The following is a 22,345-nucleotide window of genomic DNA, read 5'->3' as shown; positions in this document are numbered from 1 at the left end:
GAGGCCCAGGACACCACCAAGCTCCTCTAAGCCTCCTGGATAGAGTGGAGATTTTACCTTTCAGGCTGGCCAGGAGGATTAGAGACACCATTAGAGATCCAGGGAGCCCCACCATGCCCTGGCACTCACCAAGGATTGAAGGTAAAGCAGGCTCTCTCTGCCTTTGGGAGTTCCCCCTGCAGGAAGTCTGAGCTTCCAGCCCACTGGAGTTTTTCATGTCATTCTTTCACCACACTGAGTACTTTACAGACAGGTCTTCCAAATAAAGCAGTTAGCCAAGGCCTTTTAGGGGGCTGCCTGTGTGGGAAAGGAGGGACAAGGGTCCTGGGAATTTTAATTGATTTTAATTTTAACTGATTCAGCCAGGAGGGGGCTGGTGGGTTTCCTGTGAATTTCTCTAACTTCACAGATCTCCATAGGTCACTGAGCTCAGGGTCTCCAGAGGGAGGGCGAGGACTTGGGGCGGGGGCGAAGTGCTGGAGGGGCTGACCGAAGAAGCCTGGGATGGGCTGATGTTGAAGAGCCCTCAGGAGGAACAAAGCATGAGAATGGGGACTAGTAGGGAGTGGGAGGGAAATAGCGTATGGATATACAAAACAAACAAACAGAAACTACTTTGGCGCCTGCTGCTCAGAATTCTCAGGTTCTATTCCTCACACCATCGCAAATCAGAGCTGAGCAGTGCTCAAACAAAATTCAACCCACTACATGATTAAACAAAACCAAAACCAAACATAAACAAAAAGAAGAGAGCAGGCAGGGAGAGAGAGGAGGGTCCCCTTGGAGGCCTTGGGGCAGGAATGGGGCGGGGGTTACGCACAGACTAAGAGCTCAGGATGAGAGCAGAGCAGGCGGGCGTGGAGCCCGGGCTGATACCGGCTCTGGGCTGGGGACTGGGCGGGCGGCGCGGGGTCACGTGGCGCGGGGGCGGGGCGTGCGGGTAAATAGGCTGCGGCGGCGGGTCCAGGCTCTGGTTCGGGACTCGAGGCTGCAGACCAGCGCTCGCAGAGCTCGGTGAGTGCCCGCAAGCGGACGAGGTGACCTTGAAGATGCGGGCGGTGACCTTGACAAGGGATGCGGAGCCTGAAGCAGCCTGGGATGAGCTGCGGGGATTAGGCCTGAGCGGCTCCACGGGCCGCGTCCTCGGCTCGCCTCCAGGCCGGGCTCCGCGGGTTTCCGGGGCTGGGGGGGGGGGGCTGTCTCTTGGGCAATCCCCCCCCCCTCCGTCTTGCTGACTCGTGGTGTGGGCAGGGGCTGCAGGTCCCCGCAGCGCGGCCCAAGTTCTGCTCCCGGAGCCTGGGGGAGGGGCGCGGGCGGAAGCGTGCGGGGCGGAGCGCAGGCTCTGGGCACCCCCCTTGGACACTGTAGATGTGGGTGTAGCCAGGGAGGCCACCCAGGCGGGGTGAGCTGGGGAGCTTGCAGAGAACGGGGCTGGGCAGCCTGACCCTGTGCAAGTAGGAGGTGCCAGGAGAAGGGTCTTCCTTTTTTCCAGAATTGCCTGCCCCTCCCCCCCCTTGATAGGATAGGAGTCCGGAGGCTCCCCAGGCCTCTGGGAAAGTCACCCAGGTCAGAACTGGCCTGGCCCCAGAAATCCCCCAGACTGAGGGGCAAGACAGCTGGACCTGGCAGCACCCGGTTAGGCGTGAGGATGAGAGACTGGCTTAGGCTGAATCTGCCGGGTCCTGGGCGCCTGGCCTGTCTTCCCTAGGCTGGACCCATGTTGTAGGGGTCCCAACCCTTGTATCTGATTGTTGGATTGAAATGGGGAGACTGAGGACAGGAGGAGTGTTCCTAAGTAGGGGAAGTTTTTTGTTTTTTTTTTAAGAATTTTCTTTTTTAACATTTTTTAATTTTTATTTTATTCCCTTTTGTTGCCCTTGTAGTTATTATTGTTGTCCTTGTTGTTAGATAGGACAGAGAGAAATGGAGAGAGGACGGGAAGACAGAGAGGTGGAGAGAGAAAGACAGGCACCCGCAGACCTGCTTCACCGCCTGTGAAGCGACTCCCCTGCAGGTGGGGAACAGGGGGCTCTAACCGGGATCCTTACGCCCCTCTTTGCTCTTGGTGCCCTGTGTGCTTAACCTGCTGCGCTACCGCCGGACCTTTTTTTTTTTTTTTTTTTTTTTTTTTTTTTGAAACCAGAGCACTGATCAGCTCTGGCTTATGGTGGTGCAGAGGATTGAATTTGGGACTTTAGTGCCTCAGGCATGAGAGTCTGTTTGCATAACCATTATGCTATCTACCCCCACCCAAAGTTTTATTTGTTATTATTTTTATCAGAGCACTGCTCAGCTCTAGTTTATGGTGGTGTGGGGAATTGAACCTGGGACCCTAGAGCCTCAGGCATTAAGAGTGTTTGCACAGCCGTTGTGCTATCTCTCACCCCACCCCCTTTTTTTTCCTTTTCTTTTTCCTTGTGCTCATGACTTTGTCCTCTGGAGAGGTGGTCTGAAATATTCTAGGAGTGAGGACTTGCAATGACTGCTGCCTGCTGTTGATAATGTGGTATAAAGAAAGTCTTAGAAATAAAGAAGGTGGGACTCAACAGAATGGATGTTTTTGTAGGTCAGGAAAGATGAGAGTGGGGCTTTCATAGGGATCAGGCTAAAGAGAGCTGGGGGCCAGTAAGTGGATGGCCCCCATGGAGGCACTCATAGGTGTGTGTTGTACACACAGAGGCAGGTGTCTACTTGCCCATCAGCATCTCTTGGTCTAGCTTAGCACATCCCATACCCGGAGCCTCCTGGGAGTGTGAGTGTGTGTGTGTGTGTGTGTGTGTGTGTGTGTGTGTGTGTGTGTGTTGCAGCATGGGTCCTGTGGTTCCTGACCTTTCTCTACCTCCCTGGGTAACATTTTTTAACCTCATTTTCTACCTCAAGCCTTGTCCCCATCCAAGTCTCAGTTCTGTGTGGGGTTGAGAGGAAGGGGACTGGACTCCCTGGATTCAGCTTCCCTTTGCAGGCTGCTGCTGATGGTGACTGTGCAGATGTTTGGGCTCCAGGGTACTTGTCTCAGTCACCCTGAGAGAACTGTATTTTCCAGCTGTTCTCTGCTTTGTATTTCTGTACTTGCTTTAGGGGATATCTTGAACACTTTCTATCAATTTGTAAATGTTGAACTTGATAGAATGTTAATTATTTTGTATTTCTGTACCTGTTTTAGAGGATATCTTGAACACTTCCTATCAATTTGTAACCGTTGTTGAACTTGATAGAACATTATTCAACTTTGTATCCTTTTCCACTTCTGTTTATGAACTAGTGGAGTGGAAAGAGGCAGATCTAGTTCATTCATCTTGGAGGGACAAGTAGGTACCTTTTACCTCTTCACTGTTGCTCATAGCACTGCAGCCATTCTTAATCTCTCAGATACCTGCAGAGGTTTCTTCAGGGTAAAAGCCACCAGAGTAGTTATCACTGGTCCTAAGGCATGAGCATCTCCCATTTTGCTGGCTGCTGACAACTGTACTGGGCTGTGCACCTCGTGTACTACCATGAGCTATTCCAGACTTTATGATGAATTATTTTTTTTTATAAATTTCTTTTTTTTTTTTACCAGAGCACTTCTCAGTTCTGGCAGAGGGTTGAACCTGGGACTTTGGAGCCTCAGGCATCAATCTATTTGCATAATCATTTTGCTATCTACCCCACCTAATCTGATGGATTGGTGTGTGTGCTCCCCCCCCCTTTTGATTTTCATGACCAGGAATTCATATTTAATTCTTTTGAGTTGTTCATCTGAGAGTATTTTGTGGATTTTCATGAGTTCACAAGCAACCATCTTACTTTAGTTTTCTGTAGATTTGAACCTAGATGTCTAGTCTTTGCAGATGTTCTTTAATTTTTAATTTTAATTTTTATTATTGGATAAAGACAGAGAAATGGAGACAGAAGAGAAAATGTGGTTGAAGAAGGGAGAGGAGAGAAAAAGAGACCTGCAGCCCTGCTTCACCCTGTGAAGTTTTCTCCCTGCAGGTGGGAACCAGGGGCTTGAACCCAGGTCCTTGTACACTGTCATATGTGTGCTTAATCAGGTGTGCCACTGCCTGGCCCCTACAAGTCTTCTTTGCAGAGACTGTTTCTAATATTTTATCTTTGAGGCCTGGGGAGTGGCAGGGTCACATCCACTTCAGATACATACCTGGGGTTACTCTGGAGGTGGGCTTCTCATAGAATGGGACTATCTTGGCAGTTCTCTGTTCCTGCTCAGGGATACCACTGAGGGAGGTGGTTTCCTGTTCTTTGTCCACCGTACTCCCTCCACCTGTAAAGCAGCAGCCATAGACAAGCTGCAAGCAACTGACTATGTGGCCTGCAGGCCTATAGCCTCCACTGAACCCACAGATCAGTTGTCCTGGCTTTCAAGATAACATAAAGTTACCTCAGGGCTGGGGGAGGGGACAGATGTCACAAAGATAGATGCCACTGAGAGTAAGTCAAGATTCTGCTAGCTCTCCCCGGGAGTCGGCTAACTTTTCTCTGACCCTGTGCCCTGCTGACCTGGCTCTGGGCAGAATGTGCTCACATACACAAGTCATGTGGCTTCTCAATTGTGCAAGACCTGGGGAGGTGATGCTGGGCACTCATGTGCTCAGTTTCTCCAGGGTGGTGACAGTGTAGATAGAGGTTGGGAGTCTCCTATTGTTGGCTACTTATTCTTCGTCCACCCCCAGGTACCAAGGTTAGGTCCCCTTCTGAGTAACTGTGTCAATGTTGACAGCTGAATATTCAAACCTTCCTTTGACAACTTGTCTCAGTGTAGGGAGGTTGTCATTTTTCCTCCAGAAAGGGATGCTTTTGTGAACAAGACGAATTCTCTCTCCAGGGTATTAGGTCCTGGGATCTGGTTACTCTAGTGAGAGAGACCTGTCTCGTTGGTGGCAGGGCATCATGGGGGCTGCCTGCTTCTAACTGGGCCACACAGGTCTCCCCCTGCCAACAGTCTTCAGGGAAAATCCCTCCCCAAGGGCCCTGGGACTCGAGAGGCCAGGCCTTTCTGGAACTTGCTTTTTGTGGCTGCATAGTGTTTTTGTCAGGACCCTTCGGGGATTTTCTAAAAGTTTTAGTGAAGTCGACCTGAGGCCCTTGAGAACCCAGGCATGTGTGTCCCATCTTTGAAACCAAGACACGGAGGCCTGGTGCCACCTCCAACGTCTCCATGTCAGTGCTGGTGAGCAAAAGCTTCTGGAAGTCTCTTCACTGCACTTTGCCCTGACCATCTTGTTTTGAAGCAGTACAACAGTTCTTGCTGGAGATGACCTTGCTGGGTTCTTTGTTTTAGTTTTTTCCTCTCTTTATTGGGGGATTAATGGTTTGTAGTCAACAGTAAAATACACTAGTTTGTGCATGTGTAACATTTCTCAGTTTTCTTTTTATAAGATTTTAAGTTTATTTTTATTTATTTGTTATTGGATAGAGACAGTTTGAGAGGGAAGGGGGGCTAGAGAGAGAGAGACAGGAAGACACTTGCAGCCCTGCTTCACCACTCATGAAGCTTTCCTCCTTCAGGTGGGGATCAAGGGCTTGAACCTGGGTCCTTGCACACTATAGTGTGTATACACTTAACCAGGTGTGCCACCATGGCCCCACATTTCTCAGTTTTCCACATAATTGTTCAACCCCCTCTAGGTCCTCCTCTGCCATCATGTTTCAGGACCTCAACCCCACCCCCACCCCAGAATCTTTTACTTTTTTTTTTTGAAAACAAATAAATATTTTTTATTTTTATTTTTTTTTCCAGAAACTAATATGGGTAATAGGATAGCAAAAGATAATTTCTTTTTTTTTATTTTTATTTTTGTTTATTTTTTATTTATTTATTTATTTTTTTATTTAAGAAAGGATTAATTAACAAAACCATAGGGTAGGAGGGGTACAACTCCACACAATTCCCACCGCCCAATCTCCATATCCCACCCCCTCCCCCGATAGCTTTCCCATTCTCTATCCCTCTGGGAGCATGGACCCAGGGTCATTGTGGGTTGCAGAAGATAGAAGGTCTGGCTTCTGTAATTGCTTCCCCGCTGAACATGGGCGTTGACTGGTCGGTCCATACTCCCAGTCTGCCTCTCTCTTTCCCTAGTAGGGTGAGTCAGAATCTTTTACTTTGATGCAGTACACCAGCCGGGGTTCTTTGTTTTCACCCTAGGTGGTTAGTGGTACGTTCCACACCAGGATGTGGGCTGCTGTGACCAATTTTTAAGCAAATGTTCTGTTGTGGGCACTGGGGTGGTTGGGTTTCTAGGCTCATGCCTGGAGGGAAGTAGTCACTTGTTTTTGGGCAGAAGAATGCTGGGGGATCTGGGGATGGGTGGGCACATGTTACAATGTGCAAGGACCTGGGTTTGAGCCCCTGGTCCCCATCTGCAGGGGGAAAGCTTCACAAGTGATAAAGCAGTGTTGCAGGTGCCTTTCCCTCTCTGTCATCCCCTTCCCTCTTGATTTCTGGCTGTCTCTACCCAGTATATAAATAAAGATAATTAAAAAAAAAATGCTGGGTGGGCAGCAGGAGCAGCACATCTGAGTGGCCTAACAGGTGAGTGTGTCCATGGGGGGGATGTGCTCCCCCACCCCCTGGTGCAGATCTGAGCACCCCAGGTGCAGTAGGCACTTTATCCAGGTCACACTGCAGTGACTGGGTGGTGTCCAGCTGTAGGCAGGCTATCTGGAGAGGACAGCAGCTAGTGAGGGCATGTTCCAGTTACATACAGTGCGAGACAAGTAGTGACTGAGGAACCTTTTTTATTTTTTGTTCCTTTACATAAAGGAAGAGAAAGCGCCTCTCTCATGTTGAGGATTGCATCTGGGGCCTCAGCTTGGCCAGGCATGTGCTGTATCTGCTGAGTCATCTCATAGCTTTTTGGATGTGTTTTTAAGTTTGAAGACTATAAACCAAGAAACAGTTCCCATGCAGAACAGAGACATAATAGCATGCAGGAGACTCCATCAAGGCTGTGACACAGATCTAAAAAGATAGTTCCTAGGTCTATCAGCTGATCCGGACTGGGTGTGAGATGGCCCCACTGCACTGTCTGCATTGTGACTTGTCCATCAAGGCAGTATGATGGAATCTGGCACTGAACAACTACTGGGAAGGCCAAAGCGTGTCTACTTGGCAAAGAAAGACCCCTCAAGCTCTCAGCAAGATCCCACTCTTTCATAGACTCCAGCCTTCCCAGGTCTGCAGCTACTCTGCTGGTAGGGACCCCACAGCCATAGTCTGTAGCTATTGGTAAATTGTAGCAGCCACCCCCACCTTTTATTTTCCCCTTCAGAGCCAGTTGTGAAGGAATTCAGCAACATCTGGACAGAGGCTGTAGGTGTCTTCTTAGATTTGGTACAGATTTGGGATTCTGTTCCTTGGAGGGCTCTGTAACCATGAAAGGGTTTTTTTTTTTGAAAGGGGACTTTTATTATTTGAGAGCCTCGGGGAGGCTAGAGCAGCATCTTGTCATATGTGGTGCTAGGGATTGTACTTAGGACCTTATACTTGGAAATTCAGAGTTCTACCACGAAGCCAACCCTTCAGCTTCCCAGGTTGAAGCTTCCTTTGTTTCTTTATTTTTTTGCCACCAAGGTTATCACTGGGGCTCAGTGCCTACACAACTCCATCACATCTGGTGACTTTTTCTTTCTTTAGATAAGAGGGCAAGAGAGGGAGGGGCAGTGAAGAAGAGACACTACACCATTGCTTCGTTGCTCATGAAGCTTTTCTGTAGTGCCTGAAGGCTTGAGCCCAGGTCCACGAGCATTTTACTGATGTGTCTATTAGATGAGCTACCTGCTAACTAGCCCCACAATTTTTTATTTGAAAGATTTATGTATTTTTTTATGAAAGAGTCAAAATACACACCCAAGAAAACCCTATTTGAAGCTTTGTGGCACCTAGAACTGACGTCTTTACTGTCTAGGACACAGCTCTCGAGTTGCAGGACCTTTTTTTTTTTTTCTTTTAAATGCCTTCCTATTATTAAAACTATATTTCCCTGTGTCCTGGGAGGTGGCTCAATGGATAAAACTCTCAAGCATGAGTTCCCAAGTTTGATCCCTGGCAGTACATGTACCAGAGTTAGTTAATTATTAATTAACCATTGTATTTATTTATTTATTTTTCCTCTTTTTTTTTTTTAATTGGGGAATTTGTTCCATTCTAGCTCCTTCGAGTGAGCCTGGGCTCCCAGTACCTTTGGAAGGATACTGTGGTTGAGAGACCCACCTGATGAAGGACCCTGTTTTGAACACCTTCTGTAGAAAGTGCTTTTTTTATTTTTCCTTCTCTTGGCCACCAATGTTGCTAATATCCGGTGCCTGCATGACAAATCGCAACTCCTGGGGACTTTTTTGGAGCCTAAGGCATTAGAGTCTCTTTGCATAATCATTATGCTATCTCCCTTTCCCCTATTTTGGGGGGGGTATGGATAGAGAAAATGGGAAGGAAAGGGGAGATAAGGAAAGACAGCTACAGCACTACTTCACCACTTGTGAAGCTTTCCCCCCTGCAGGTGGGTACTGCGGACTTGAACTTGGGTCCTTACATATGGTATAGTATGAGTTCAGCCAGGTGTTCCACTGTCTGGCCCCTGGAATGTGTTTTCACATAAACAGTTCAATACTGTGTGGGACTGGATAGGAAAGAAATGGAGGACCCCTTGGTTTTAGTAGGGACTAACTGAGGGGAGGGGTAGAGGGGTGAAGTGGACACAGCCTGCCCAGAAGGTCCAGCTGTCCAGAGACTAGAATAGCATTAGTCCATAGTATGAGTCTGTGGTGTTTGTGCCTCTTCCTTCATGAAATCAGGTCTTACAGTTCTTTTTTTTCTTCTGGGATTAAAAGAACCACACTCTGAATTGAGAAAGTAAGGAAGTGAGAGTTGGTGGCTATTTTTTGCTGTCAGACCAGGGATCCTGTGACTGGCTGGTTGACAGCTCAGCTGCTGCTGCTTCTTCTTCTTCTCCTCCTCCTCCTCCTCCTTCTCCTCATCCTCCTTCTTCTTTTCCTCTTCTTTTTTTTTAAATTTATTTATTTATTGCCTCCAGAGTTATTGCTAAGATTTGGTGCTTGCACTACTAATCCACTGCTCCTTGAGGCCATTTTTTCCACCTTTCTTTGTTGTTTTGTTGTTGGCTAGGATGGAGAAATTGAGAGAGGAGGGGGAGAGAAAGATAGACAGCTGCAGACCTGCTTCATTGCTTGTGAAGTGACTCCCCTGCAGGTGGGGAACCAGGGGCTCGAACTGGGATCTTTATGCTGGCCCTTGTGCTTTGTGCCATGTGCACTTAACCCAGTGTGCCACCTCCAGCCTGTATAGCTGCTTCTAAGCACTGTGTGTGGTTTTTACCAGTGTGTGGGTCAAGGGGAGAAAAGCTGGTATTCCCAGAGTGAGGTTGCCTATTCCCTCTCCCCTCCAAAGAAGAAAGATTTGACTTAGTACTCTCTGGGTTCTCAGACCCTTCAAGTGGAAGCTCCTCTGGAAATTCACTGAGACTAAGCCCAGATTTTTGTTCAGTCTGCTCTGCTGTGGGGTTTAGCCGAGCTAGAATTCTCTGCAGTTAAGAGTGAAGGGAGAGAAACTGGGAGGGTGGGAAGGCGTGGGGCTGGAATATTCCCAGGGGAGAGCCCTTTCTGCCTCTTAACTGCCTGAGGCTTCTGCCCACTCACTTTTTCCTCCTGACTTAGTGCAGACCACACAGCGTGGCTCAGTTTTACAGGTGCTGAAACTGAAACTCAGTCAAGGGTGCTCATTGAGTCCATGTGACTACCAGCCCCCAGCTCATGAACACCTGCTCCAGGACAGGTGATGAGCAGGGAAGGTGGAGGAGACAGAAAGTGGAGGCAGCTGTCCAGCCAAAGACAAGGGTGAGAACACAGGACTTATAGGTGAGATGAATGGGAGGGAGCATGGACAGGAAGGAAGCAGCTATTGTGTAGGAACTGGATCTTCTGGCAGGTGGGAGATTGTTGTTAAAATTCGGTGGCTCTGGCCGGGCTGGCTTGCTTCACGGTGGTGAACAGAGACGCGGAGACAACGGCTGGGCAGGGAAGCTGTATTTCTTTATTCAGGAACAATGATTCATAAACTAAGACAAACTAATCACCAAACAGAACTCTGCTGTCTCTTTGCGGCGGCACAAGCACTCCCTCTTACTCTGTAACTCGGGAACTCTCCAACTCTGGAACTCTGGAACCCTCCTATTGGGGAACCCTCTGAAACTCTCCCACTGTGTAACTCTCTTACTCTGTAACCCTCAAACTCTCGAACTCAGGAACTCAGGAACCCTCTCCCTTACTCTCGAACTCAGGAACTCTCCGACTCAGGAACTCAGGAACTCTCGCACTCTCTGGGTTCCTTGGGGCGGGGCCAAGCAGGCCCGCGAAATTAATAGGACTGATCCAATTCTCTTGGCGGGGGAGGGCTAGAACAAACCAATGTAAAGCATACGACAGGAGATGCCCGCTTTTCTACCTCTACCAAACCTAGGAGTCTTAGAAGATTTGGTTGCCATGGAAATAAATGGTGTCCCACTTCCACTTGCTGGTGACTTCATAGTCTGTTGTCTGGCTTAGCCCCAGGGCACCCAGGGTCACTCTGTTAGAAATATGGGAAGTTCTGCTAGGTGACCTTGGGGTTCCTGACCTCCTAGCCATGTCCATCATCCTGGATAAGGGTGTGTGTGGTGGTGGTGGTGGGTGGCGTTCAGGCAGGGAGAGCCATCCTTCAGGTAGTACTACTGGGGCTGCGGGCCTGCAGTTCTCTCCCTTTGTGGGGTGCAGGGAGCAGGCCTCCCTCAAGTGTGCATACGAGCGGCTCTCATCTTGGAACATGTATAGTTAGATACCTGTGTGTGTATTTGGGATGAGTGGAGAGGAGGAGGTTGATTATAAGAATAAAGACACAGTGCTTTTCTGCCCAGAAGACACATTTCCTACCTGGGTCCCTGACACAGGATCACTTGAGCAGCTTTTTCCCTGACTTGGACAGGAGAGGGGTTGGGATCAACAAGTCCCCAGGAGCCTGGAAATGGATTTGAGCTCATCAAGTTCTGTCTTCAGTTTGGTGGCTGGGGCCTCTGCTATCTCTAGCTTCTGTGCTTCCTAAGTTGAGCACAGCTTGTAACATAATCCCTTTCAGAAAGGAAGGATAGTGGAAAATGAGTTTGTGTTTTTAAAAAATATATTTGTTTGTTGGATAGATACTTGCAAAGCTTTCCCCCTGCAGGTGGGGATGGGGGCTCAAACCTGGGTCCTTGCACATTATAACATGTGCTTAACCAGGTGTGCCACCACCTGGCCTCTAGAAGTGAGTTTCCCATTGCAAAAACATACCTTTTGTTGGCTTTTTAAATGTAATGACAGGAGTGGAATGACTGCTGTCAAATGGGTGTTCCCTGCTTCACTGCTTGAGCTTTGTGCCATATGCACTTAACCCACTACACTACCAGCCGAGCCCCCCCCCTTCTCATACACCTCTCCACATGAGTGCTTGTTCTGTTGTCTCACTGTTCTATGTCAGCAGTACTTTTATCTCAAGTCATCACTCCAGAGGGCCAGGCTCCTACACTACTGTTTACCCCACCTCTTTTTTTCTTGTGAGACTGGGGTCTGACGTGCAATTTTACTGTCCTGGGTCACTTTTTATTCAGTAATTGAGAAGGGGGGAGAGATACTGGAGCCAAAGCAACTCCGCAGAGGTGCTGGGGCTCAAACTGTAGCTGCATGTCGTGCCAGGAAATGCACCCTACCCAGTACCCACTCTCTCCTCAGCATCTCCTGGCTGCTCTTTTCCAGCATCTTCCTGCTCTCCTTGTTCATTCTTCCAGATGACTTATTGCTGAAGTACTCAGTGTTAACTTAAGTAAAATAACACCATTGCAGAGAAAGAAAGGAACTTATTATTTCAGAACGGGGGTTGCAGATCTGACCTGGAAAGAACAGAGCCAAAGCACCCTCTTTGCCCTTAATGGGGAGTGAGAAAGGTGGTGGCGGTGCTGGTGAACTTTACAGGCTATAGAAGAGCAATTTGCATTATGACTATGACACAGGAGATGTACCGCATATTGACGTTTTGGTGGTAGCAGAATACGGCCCCTATCTGTGAGAATCATGCATGGGTTTTTGGTTGTTGGTTGGTTGGTTTTTGGTTTTAATACCAGAGCATAATCTCTGGCTTATGGTGGTGTGGGGGAGTGAGCCTGGGACTTCAGAACCTCAGGTATGGTATCTTTGTCACCCACAGCACTTATCTGTGGAGTCACCAGTATCCAGCACTTGCAAGGATATGGGCACTCAGAGTAACTGCAGACTACCTGCCTATGAAATGCTTCTGCTCCACATGGGAGGAAATGCAAGTTGAGCAAAATGGCTAATTTATGTACTTTGAGAAGATTTTCAGGCCTTATGTAAGAGGGAGCTGGAAATAAAAAGTGGGGAGGAAAATGCTAAATCAGCTAAAAGGAAATGGGGAACCTGTGACCATCCTTGGTCAGCCCGTTTTCATTCTACACTGGTGTGTTTAACTTCGCCTCAGATAGACCTCCCTGTGTGAGGCAGCATGTTGAAAGCCTTGCCTCTGTCATCCTCATGTGACCAATTTGGGGACAAAGGTTGCTTCTAGACTGGGTAGCACAGGTCTTGGTTAAGAGCCACTTGCCTGGAAGGAAGCAGTGAGTCAGAGCTGAGAGCCTTGTGTTCACATGACTCTTCTGGGAAGTGGAACCTCAGCCCTCCCTAGGAAGAACCACAGGAGGCTCTAGGGGACTTTCTGCTGGTTGAACCAGCTCTGCCTGGCTGGCACTAGGCCTATCAGGTGACTTGCATTTTGCTTTTACATCAAAACGTAGGTCAGGAAATGTTTTTCTTCTGGGGGTTTTCCCTTTCCTGATGCCCCTCCCGCTGGGCTGGGGCATCATCTCACAGCCCCTACCAGGTCAGCTTTGTTCTGTATGGAGCCTGCAGACCTGACTTCTCTCTTCTGCACCAGCCTGGGGCTGTGATAGCCAGGGCAGCCCAGCTTATGGCCACTAGCTGGTCCTGACACAGCAGTCTGTGAACCAGCCCATCTCTGATGTCCACCCTCAGGGACCTGAGCCAAGAGTTCTACAGACTGAGAGGCTTCCAAAAATCCTTGTTTCTACGGGTCAGGAATGGAATCCTGTTGGACTCTAGGGTCTCATTCATAAAGATACAGAGCCAGAGCGGGGTTAGATAACATAATGGCTATGCAAAGAGACTCTTAACGCCTGAGCTCCAAAGCCTCAGGTTCAATGTCCCGAACCATCATAAACTACAGCAGAGCAGTGATCTGGTAAAAAAAAAAAAAAAAAAAAAAAACAGGGCCATTCAGGGAGGTTCTACCTTGATGATGTAATCCCTTTCTGAGGCCCTACCTTGCAATCCCATCACTTTGGAGGCTTGCATTTCAGTATGCATTTGGGGGAATGCAGTCAGTCCCTAGCATAGGCCTATGTGCCGTATGCACAGCTGGGACTTGGAGGCAAAGAAGCCTGGGAGCTCCTGGGCATAGTGGACATGTGGGCTTGTGCCCCACCCCACACCCCAGCTAGGTGGCATCCTGACATCTATCCTCTCCTTGCAGGTGAGCCCAGGACACATCTAGCCTCCAGAATGTGGCCACTGGTGGCCTTCCTGAGCTGCCTTGTGCTGCTGACTGGGGCACACTTGCCACCTCTGTCAGATGAGCTGGTCAACTATCTGAATAAACAAAACACCACATGGCAGGTGAGTTGGGGGCCAAACCCAGTATCCTCCTCCCCCCACACTCAGAAAGTTAACTGACTCCAAGGACCACCTGTCTGACTGTTGACAAGATAGGTTTGTGATCACCAATCCACTCCTCTGGAGATGTGCTTGATAGGGGCCTCACATGGTGGGAGTGGTGGCTTAGGCTTATCAACATCTGCAGCCCCCATCTCCCCAGAGCCAGGATCTAAGACTCAGGAACTGGGTCCTAACACAAGGCTCAAGCCATTTCAGGCTGGGGAGCTCCTGATATCAGAGGAGCTGCCCCTGGTGGGAGCCACAGATGTCCAAGTCGGTGCCTAGCAGCTCTGGCAAGTCAACTGACCTCTTGTCCCTGGAGTTGGGTAGGAAACCCCAGCTTCATTAGGCCTGTGGGTGGGTGAGTGACTGCCATGAGTGGCTCTCTTGCAGGCGGGACACAATTTCTACAATGTGCACCTGAGTTATGTGAAGAAGCTGTGTGGCACCATCCTGGGTGGACCCAAGCTACCCCAGAGGTGAGTGCTGCCTCTCTGTGATCGTGCATGTGTTAGTATGTACCAAGTATGTATTTGGAACGGTGGCCAGGGAAGGAGAGGATGTGGTGTCACTCCACACTCCTCCCCCCAATCCCCAGCTGCAGGACTGGGTTCCACTCCCATCCAGCCTGTTGTGACTCCAGGTGTCTGGACCCCAGGGGTAGCAGGCAAATGACTGGGTATCCTCGTGCTCACAGACCCTGTCTTAGTGTTTTGTTTTTCTCTAAGACTCTGCAGCAGACACTTTCATGAAACTAGTATTACAGTGTTGGGACTGTCACAGTGAGAATGGGCATCATACAGAGGTGAAGAAGCTGACCAAGAGAAACAAACAAAAACAGAACAACAGTAATGAAAAACAGGTGAAAGAGCTCACTTGGATAGTGTGCTGCACTGTAGTGTGCGAGACCCATGCTTAGGCCTGAAGGAAACGTCAATACTGTGATCTCTTTCATTCTCTACTTGTTAAAAAGGATGAGTAACCTGAGCAGCCCTTTATGATAGGGGGCCGAAGTAAAGAAGTCTAGTAGTGGGGAGTGGTAGTGGGGAGAAGCAAGAAACTAAGGACCCAGTGACTTCATCTCTTGAAAAACACAAACCAGGGAAGGAGGAATTGAGTTGAACTGTGTTTTGTTTTATAGAATTCTAGGCCCTCTCTCATGCCTACAGGTGTGCTCACTCCCTTCTAGGTGAGAACAGTGGCTGGTAGAAGAGTCTATGACAGACTTTCCTTCCTTCCTTCCTCTCCAGGGTGCAGTTTGCTGAGGACATGGATCTGCCCGAAAACTTTGATGCCCGTGAGCAGTGGCCCAACTGCCCAACCATTAGGGAGATCCGAGACCAGGGTTCTTGTGGGTCATGCTGGGTGAGGCCTGTGACTGAGGGAGGGGGTGGTAGAGCTGGAGGAGGGGATGTGAGGGGCAGGCAGCACAGACTTCTGAGCCCATCCCAGCAAGGGCGAGGTCCCTGAGGTGGTGTATGAACTGTGCAGGCTCTGCACTCACTCCCAGCTAGGGGGCCACCCAGCTCAGGATTCTTCTAGAAAGAGCAGTTATGCCTGGGACAGTGACACTGGTGGCCGCTGACACTGATGGATGCTGACACTGGTCCATCAGTAGCACTTTTAGTTTGTTTGCTTTTTTTTTTAATTTCTTTATTAGGGAGATCCAGTAGCACTATTAGTTTTGACATCCTGGTCTATACCTTTAGCTGTGCGAATTATAAAGCGCCTATGATACCAATTATTTAACCATTTTTCTAAAAATAAATATATATTTTTTTGTTTATTATTGGCTAGAGACAGATAGAAACTGAGAAGTGAGGAGGAGGTAGAGAGGGAGAGAGACAGAGATACCTGAAACCTGCTTCACCATTCATGAAACTTCCCCCTGCAGGTGGGGACCAGGGGCTTGAACCTGGATCCTTGCACATTGTGAACGCTTAACCATAGGTGCACCACCACCTGGTCCCTAACCATTTAATCACATGAATTACTTCAAGTGTGGGGCTCAAGAACATTCACATCATTGTCCAGCTGTCACCACTTATACATAAAACCATTGTCATCTCAGGATGAAATTGTCCCCATTAAACAGTGGTCTTTTACTTCTGGTCAACATCACATTGTCTGACCACTCCAGGGGGTACACACAAAATGTAACACTGAGTCCTTTGTGCTGGCTCATTTATGCTCAAAACCCAGCATGAACCCCATGAGAGTGAAGCGGGTGTTAGGCAGAGGTCTTGGTGGATAGATTTGTTCATCTTATCTTCTACTTATGTAATGAGAGAAGCAGAGAACCAGAGCATCACTCTGCTGTGTGCAGTGCTGGGGATCAAACTCAGAACTTAGGCTTGCAAGTCCTGTGCTCTGCCCACTGAATCACTTCTTTAGCTCCTTGCTGGTTTGTTGCACTTAAGAAGGTGAGCTGAGCACCAGACCCTCCCCTGAGTGGTGTGGTGACACCAGACACTCAGTTCTGGAGTGACTGCTGTGCTCAGTCCTGTGCTGTGGTCCCTCCTATAGGCATTTGGGGCTGTGGAAGCCATCTCTGACCGGATCTGCATCAGCTCCATGGGGAAAGTGAATGTGGAGGTGTCAGCTGAGGATCTGCTCACCTGCTGTGGCAAGCAATGCGGGGAGGGGTGAGTTGAGGTGTGGGCACATGGTAGGCACCTGTAGGTGGCAGCTGGCCTGCCTTCTTCCTTTTCCTTTTCCTTTCCCTTTTCCTTTCCCTTTTTCTTTCTCTTTCTTTCTTTTCTTTTCTTTTCTTTTCTTTTCTTTTCTTTTCTTTTCTTTTCTTTCATTCTCCATAGCACTGTTCAGCTCTGGCTTATGGTAATGTGGGAGATTGAAACTAGGACTTCAGAGCCTCAGAGTCTGTTTGCATAACCATTAGCTATTTAGCCCCCCCCCCCCCCAACTGGTAAACCAGGCTGTCTGGGAAGCTGGGGGGTGGGGAGTGGTTATAGGGACTAGCAGTACCTGAAGCCTCAGAAGCAATTCAGCTTTAGACCCTTTTTCCTTGTTCCCGTGGAACAAGGAAATGTGATGGCCTCGGGCCAGTTTCATGTTCTATAACTAAGGTGCTGGGACTCAGAACTGATGCTGTTAGGTACTCCTGCCTACCCTGGTCTTGGTTCTCCATTTGGCCTGAGTTTGTGAGCTGCCTCTAGGCTCCTACTATCACACATTGTAGGAGCCCCTAGGAAGCACCCAGCATTGGTTAGGAGAGCCCCTTTTAGAAAGGACCAGGCAGTGGGATTGGAGGCTCATGAACCTGTCTGGTGGGACTGGGGGTGGGTTGAGGTAGGGTGAGTTGGAGTTATGGGATCCATGAGACTCCTGGACTGTCTGGTAGTGGTTTGGGAGAAGCCTAAATGTCCCACTTAGGGTGTTAACCAGTAACTATTTCCTTAGTTGTAATGGGGGCTTTCCTGTTGGAGCCTGGAACTTCTGGGAGAAGCATGGCCTGGTCTCTGGTGGCCTGTATGACTCCCATGTGGGTGAGTGTCTGTCCTCTGCCTCATTGGCCACAAAAGTGAAAGGAATGGGAGAGGGCTGAGGAGTGGGGCATAGCATCTTGGCTCTTGCTAGCCAGCACTTCCAGGGATGTGGACTGACACTCCTTCCACCTGGCTTCTCTAGGTTGCAGACCCTACTCCATCCCTCCTTGCGAACACCACGTGAATGGGTCCCGACCTCCCTGCACAGGGGAGGGGGGCAGCACTCCCAAGTGTAACAAGATATGTGAGGTTGGCTACAGCCCCGCCTACAAAGAGGATAAACACTACGGTAGGTGTTACAGGGTCCTACACCCTCCCAGGCCTATTAGAATAAAGACCCTGGTCTTGAATCCTGATGGACCACCCCTGTGGCAGGGCTGGACTAAGTTCCTGAAACAGGCTGGAGACCCTTGGGAAGGGCTCATATCTGAGTGCTGGCCTGCAGAGCCTCACCTGCCAGGGGGTCCCTTGCAGGGTGCAGCTCCTACAGTGTGCCCCCAAACGAGAAGGAGATCATGGCCGAGATTTACAAGAACGGTCCAGTGGAGGCAGCTTTCTCCGTCTATGCCGACTTCCTGATGTACAAGTCTGGTGTGTATAAACCCTGAGTGAGCAGGATGGGGGTGGTCCTGGGACCCAGCAGGACAGGGGAGGTGTTATAGAAACTGGGCAGGGGAGATAGAATAATGTTTATGCAAAGATTCTCATGCCTGAGGCTCGCAGGTCCCAGGTTCAATCCCCCACATCACCATAAGCAGCAGGTCATGTTAGGTCATGTGTGTCCATATGCACACACTCCCCCCCCCCATCAGTCTACATGTGGGGCCCTGCTCTGGGGAAGTCTTTAAAGCTACTCATTACTTTTTCTTGGCAAAATCCTAGCTTTATGCCTGACACCTGCGGGGCTTCCGCCCAAGGACCAGCTTAGAGATCACCTTTCTAGGCAGAGGGGCTGGCTTTACTTCTTCTCTCCCACTTAGTCTGTTAGGTAGAAACTCTAAAATTCCTGTTTTTGACTGTGCAAGGAGAGGACCAACTTGTCCCCCTGGACCGCATTTCCTGCCCGGGGGCGGCACTGTCCTGATCTCAGTCTTCATGGTTTCCCTCTCACAGGAGTGTACCAGCATGTCACTGGAGAGATGATGGGAGGCCATGCCATCCGTATCCTGGGCTGGGGGGTAGAGAATGGCACCCCCTACTGGCTGGCTGGTAATTCCTGGAACATCGACTGGGGGGACAAAGGTGAGTGGTGAATAGTCCACATCCACAAGAGGGTGTGGTGAGCCAGACCTGCTGGGTTGCATCTACTCTGCTCACCAGTTACAGGCTGAGGACTTGGTGGCCAGTGTCTCTGCTCAGAGTGAGAGGATGGACCAGACAAGGTGATGAGTGGGGTCAATTGTAAATGATACTTCGGCCCAGGACATGGAGCTGGGCAAACAAGCTGCCCCAAACTTCTTGGTGCTATCACACCAGGGTCTTTTTTTTTTTTTTTAAGGAGAAATATATTTTAATCATTTTATTTATTAATGAGAGGGTTAGGAGGAGAGAGAGAAAAGAACAAGAACCAGACATCACTCTAGTACATCTGCTCCTGGGAATCAAACTCGGTACCTCATGCTTGAGAGTCTAGTGCTTTATCCACTGCACCATCTCCTGGACCACACACCAGGGTCTTCTAGCAAATAGTTCAAGTATGTCAAAGAAAGGTTAGCCCCAGAGCATTCTTTGAGGGCATCTGTCTTGTCTTTGTTTTCCAGGCTTATTTAAAATTCTCAGAGGCGAAGACCACTGTGGTATCGAATCTGAAATCGTGGCTGGACTCCCATGCACTGAGCAGTACTAGAAAAAGAGCCACCCACCAACCCTGGACAGGGGATGAGATGGGGTTAGGTGGGAACATCTTCTTTTTGAGCTCAAACACATGATGCATGAGGCTCTGGACAGGGCATGAAGGGGCAAACTTCATGTCTACCACTCAAGCTGTCTTTTCAAAGAGCCAGACCTGACTACCATGTGCAAACACCCCTGCCTGGACACAGCCAGGCCCCCTGGACCTAGCAGCTTGTTAGTGCCTGCTGCTTCTCCCTCCACACCCTCCAGGGAACCACAGGCACAAAGCCCTGGAAAGCAGATATGCCAGTAGCCCAATTTCTACAAATTGGCAGTATACTTCCTAGCAAACAGTTTTCTCCATCTGGGACAGGGTAGAGTGGATTGTACTGTTGTTACACTTTGGTCTTGTGCCTGGGTATGATTTTTAACAGAAGTCCTATTTTTTCGTGTACCTCAACTGATCATGTGAATGAGAGTAATAGTCAGAAAAACTGTACTCATTTTTTAAACAAAATGGAAGTGTAGTGGTTTGGCCCAACCTCTATATTACAATGAAACTAGTTTGGAAGAACCCAGCTTTCACTGTTTAAAACCCACTGCTTTCACCCTGTTAACAATGACTGTGCCAATAAAAAGTTTTTCCTTCATTCTAAGTCTATTCTGGTGTGAACCTAGACTGTTTGTCATCCAGCAGGGTGGGAGAAGCTTTAATTTCTCACCACTCTACCTTCAAAACATGATAATAGTTTTCTAAGCGATCAGCAGCTAGACCCAAAACTTCCGTTCCCACCAACACGCACACGTGTTCGGAGGCTCCTCCTTTGACCCCGCCCCCAGCTGAATCTGCCGGCCCAGTTCCGGTTTCTGTTTCTCTAAACCCGCCTTCTGTTGACCCCGTGGTTCCAGTATCTGCCTCTCTAAGCCCGCCTTCTGTTGACCCAGCGGTTCCGGTTCCTGCTTCCCTAAATTCTCCCCCTGCTGATACGTCATCATTAAGAGACCTTGTGGCTGAGATACAAGAGATAAAGGATATTTTTTTTCAGCATTTAAGGACCTTAAACCATGTGCAGTCTGCCCCGAGAGCTCTGTCCCCGTAGATACGTGTTCAGTTTCCCCTGCGGCCACTACAGCAGTTTCCATGGAACCTTCCACTTCCGTAGCTTTCTCCCCAGTGTCATCGAACCAAATCCACACCTTCATGGTAAACGTGGCCCCCTCTAGACAAAACCCTCAGGCGTAGCACCCACATACCTCTAAAGAACTCAGAGAACTCAGACAAGCGGTTAGGGATGACGGTACTCATGCGCCATGCACTAAGTCCATTTTAAGGAGTTTTTACCAGCACCTTAACACCCCACAGGACTGGAAAGACCTGGATTGTGCTGCACTCCCAAACCCCCTCTACCTTCAGTGGACAGTGTGCTTCCGCGATGAATGCTCTAGACAATTGCAGGAAAATAGTAACAAACAGGTAGAATGGAATTTTGATGCTCTGTTTGGAGCAGGAGCATTTGAATCCGGAACTCAGCAGGCAGAAGCCAGGTTTCCAACCGGTTATTTTGAACAGGTACGCATCTGCACAACACAAGCATGGGAAAGGGTGACCCCACCCAATGTAGATTCGTCAGTTTCCATTAACTCTCTTCGCCAAGGCACTGATGAATCATTAGCGAGCTTCATCTCAAGGGTGAGGGCAAACTTAGAGAGAAAGGTTTATAATCCTGACGTCCGCTCTCTACTCCTGCGCTCTATTGTCTGGGATGGCATGATACCACAGTTCCATCAGGCATGCCTTAATCTTAAACAACTACACCCAGATAATTGGATTTTAGCGACACAGGAACTTACATCAGGCAATTATTGGGCACCCGCTACGACACAGGTTTAAGCAGTTACCCCATGTAATCAAAACGGGGCCTGCTTTCAGTGTGGTCGCCAAGGACATTGGCATAACCAATGTCCAGATAAGCTGCGACCATGCCTCCAGTCAGGGCAACCCCACCTCCAGTTAGAGCTACCACGCCTCCAGTCAGGGCAATCCTGCATCCAGTCAGGGCAATCCCACCTCCAGTCAGGACAACCCTGCCTTCAGTCAGGGAGCCAGGAGCCACGTACGGTTTGTCCAAGATGTCGTAAAGGGTTTCACTGGAAGAGACATTGTTGGTCAAATTTTCACAAAGCTGGCATGTCCCTGAACGGTACAAATTTGGGGCCTGAGATTTTGTGGACCACTCCTGTTTTAGAATGAGGTCACCCTTCTATAACAGTAAAGATTGTCAATATTCCTTTTAAATTTTTGATTGACACGGGGGCAGAAAAGACGATTTTAAGGCAAGAAGAGGTTCCCCAAGATTGGGAACTTCTCCCTGGACCCAGTATACATGGAGTAGGAGGGGTGACCCCATCATTTCACACACAAGATTCACTTGTGTGGGAAGACCCAGAAGGCTCTACCGGACACTTCCGCCCTTTGGTAGCTGATATTAGCACCAACCCACTGGGAAGAGATCTTCTGGATTTTCTTGATGTTAGGATATCCACAGATGCCTCTGCAGAGCATAACACTCACTCCTGTGAGACCAGATCTAATCAGCACCCCCAATACTAGCTACCGCTGTTTGTATGCAAACTCCCTGCTTAGGCTGGCTTTCTAATGAGCCTGTCTGGGTGGAACAGTGGCCTTTACCTAGGGATAAACTAGAAATTTTAAAAGAGCTCATCTGAGAGCAGTTGTCCTTGGGACACATTCGTCATTCTCGAAGTCCATGGAATACTCCTGTCTTTGTGATTAAAAAGCACTCGGGAAAATGGCGCCTCCTTCAAGATCTCCGTGCGGTAAATAAAACCATGCAGGTCTGGGGCTCCCCCCAGAGGGGTTTGCTTTTTGCTTCTGCAATTCCCACAGGGATTTCAATCATAGCTATTGATATACAAGATTGTTTTTTCTCTATTCCCTTGCATCCGCAAGATTGTAAACATTTTGCCTTCTCTGTTCCGTCTATTAATAATGCCAGCCCTGCTGATAGATTTGAATGGGTGGTGCTACCCCAGGGTATGGCCAATAGTCCTACAATTTGTCAGGAGGCTGTTAAATCTGCCCTTTTCCCATATATTCATAAGGACCTTAATGTTTTTCGCTATACAGATGATATTTTAATATGGGGAAAATCAGATACAGATCTCTGTGCCTTACGTGATTTTCTCATTCCTGCATTAAAGAAAAGCAGCCT

At 48.8% G+C, this 22,345-nt stretch overlaps 1 protein-coding gene across 1 annotated transcript; it reads left to right on the top strand.

Annotated features, from left to right (window-relative positions):
• Nucleotides 1-879: 879 nt before the first annotated feature.
• CTSB (cathepsin B) lies at nt 880-19,762 on the top strand. Its single transcript, XM_007517224.3, has 10 exons — nt 880-1,014; nt 13,592-13,734; nt 14,167-14,252; nt 15,024-15,138; nt 16,300-16,418; nt 17,194-17,279; nt 17,422-17,568; nt 17,754-17,870; nt 18,393-18,521; nt 19,040-19,762. Exons 2-10 carry the CDS (start codon nt 13,621-13,623, stop codon nt 19,123-19,125), a joined length of 999 nt encoding a protein of 332 aa, XP_007517286.1. The 5' UTR covers nt 880-1,014; nt 13,592-13,620; the 3' UTR covers nt 19,126-19,762.
• Nucleotides 19,763-22,345: the final 2,583 nt, after the last annotated feature.

Source organism: Erinaceus europaeus, chromosome 2 (assembly GCF_950295315.1).
Source record: "Erinaceus europaeus chromosome 2, mEriEur2.1, whole genome shotgun sequence".
NCBI classification, from domain to species: Eukaryota; Metazoa; Chordata; class Mammalia; order Eulipotyphla; family Erinaceidae; genus Erinaceus; species Erinaceus europaeus.
The sequence above is the reverse complement of the archived record's forward strand: the minus strand, read 5'-3'. Positions and strand labels throughout refer to the sequence as shown.

Excerpts from the sequence above, each read along its gene's own strand:
- CTSB (XM_007517224.3), top strand. The coding sequence starts at position 13,621 with ATGTGGCCACTGGTGGCCTTCCTGAGCTGCCTTGTGCTGCTGACTGGG. Across the intron at positions 13,735-14,166 it reads AACAAAACACCACATGGCAG|GCGGGACACAATTTCTACAA; the intron begins GTGAGTTGGGGG and ends GCTCTCTTGCAG. Across the intron at positions 15,139-16,299 it reads GTTCTTGTGGGTCATGCTGG|GCATTTGGGGCTGTGGAAGC; the intron begins GTGAGGCCTGTG and ends TCCCTCCTATAG.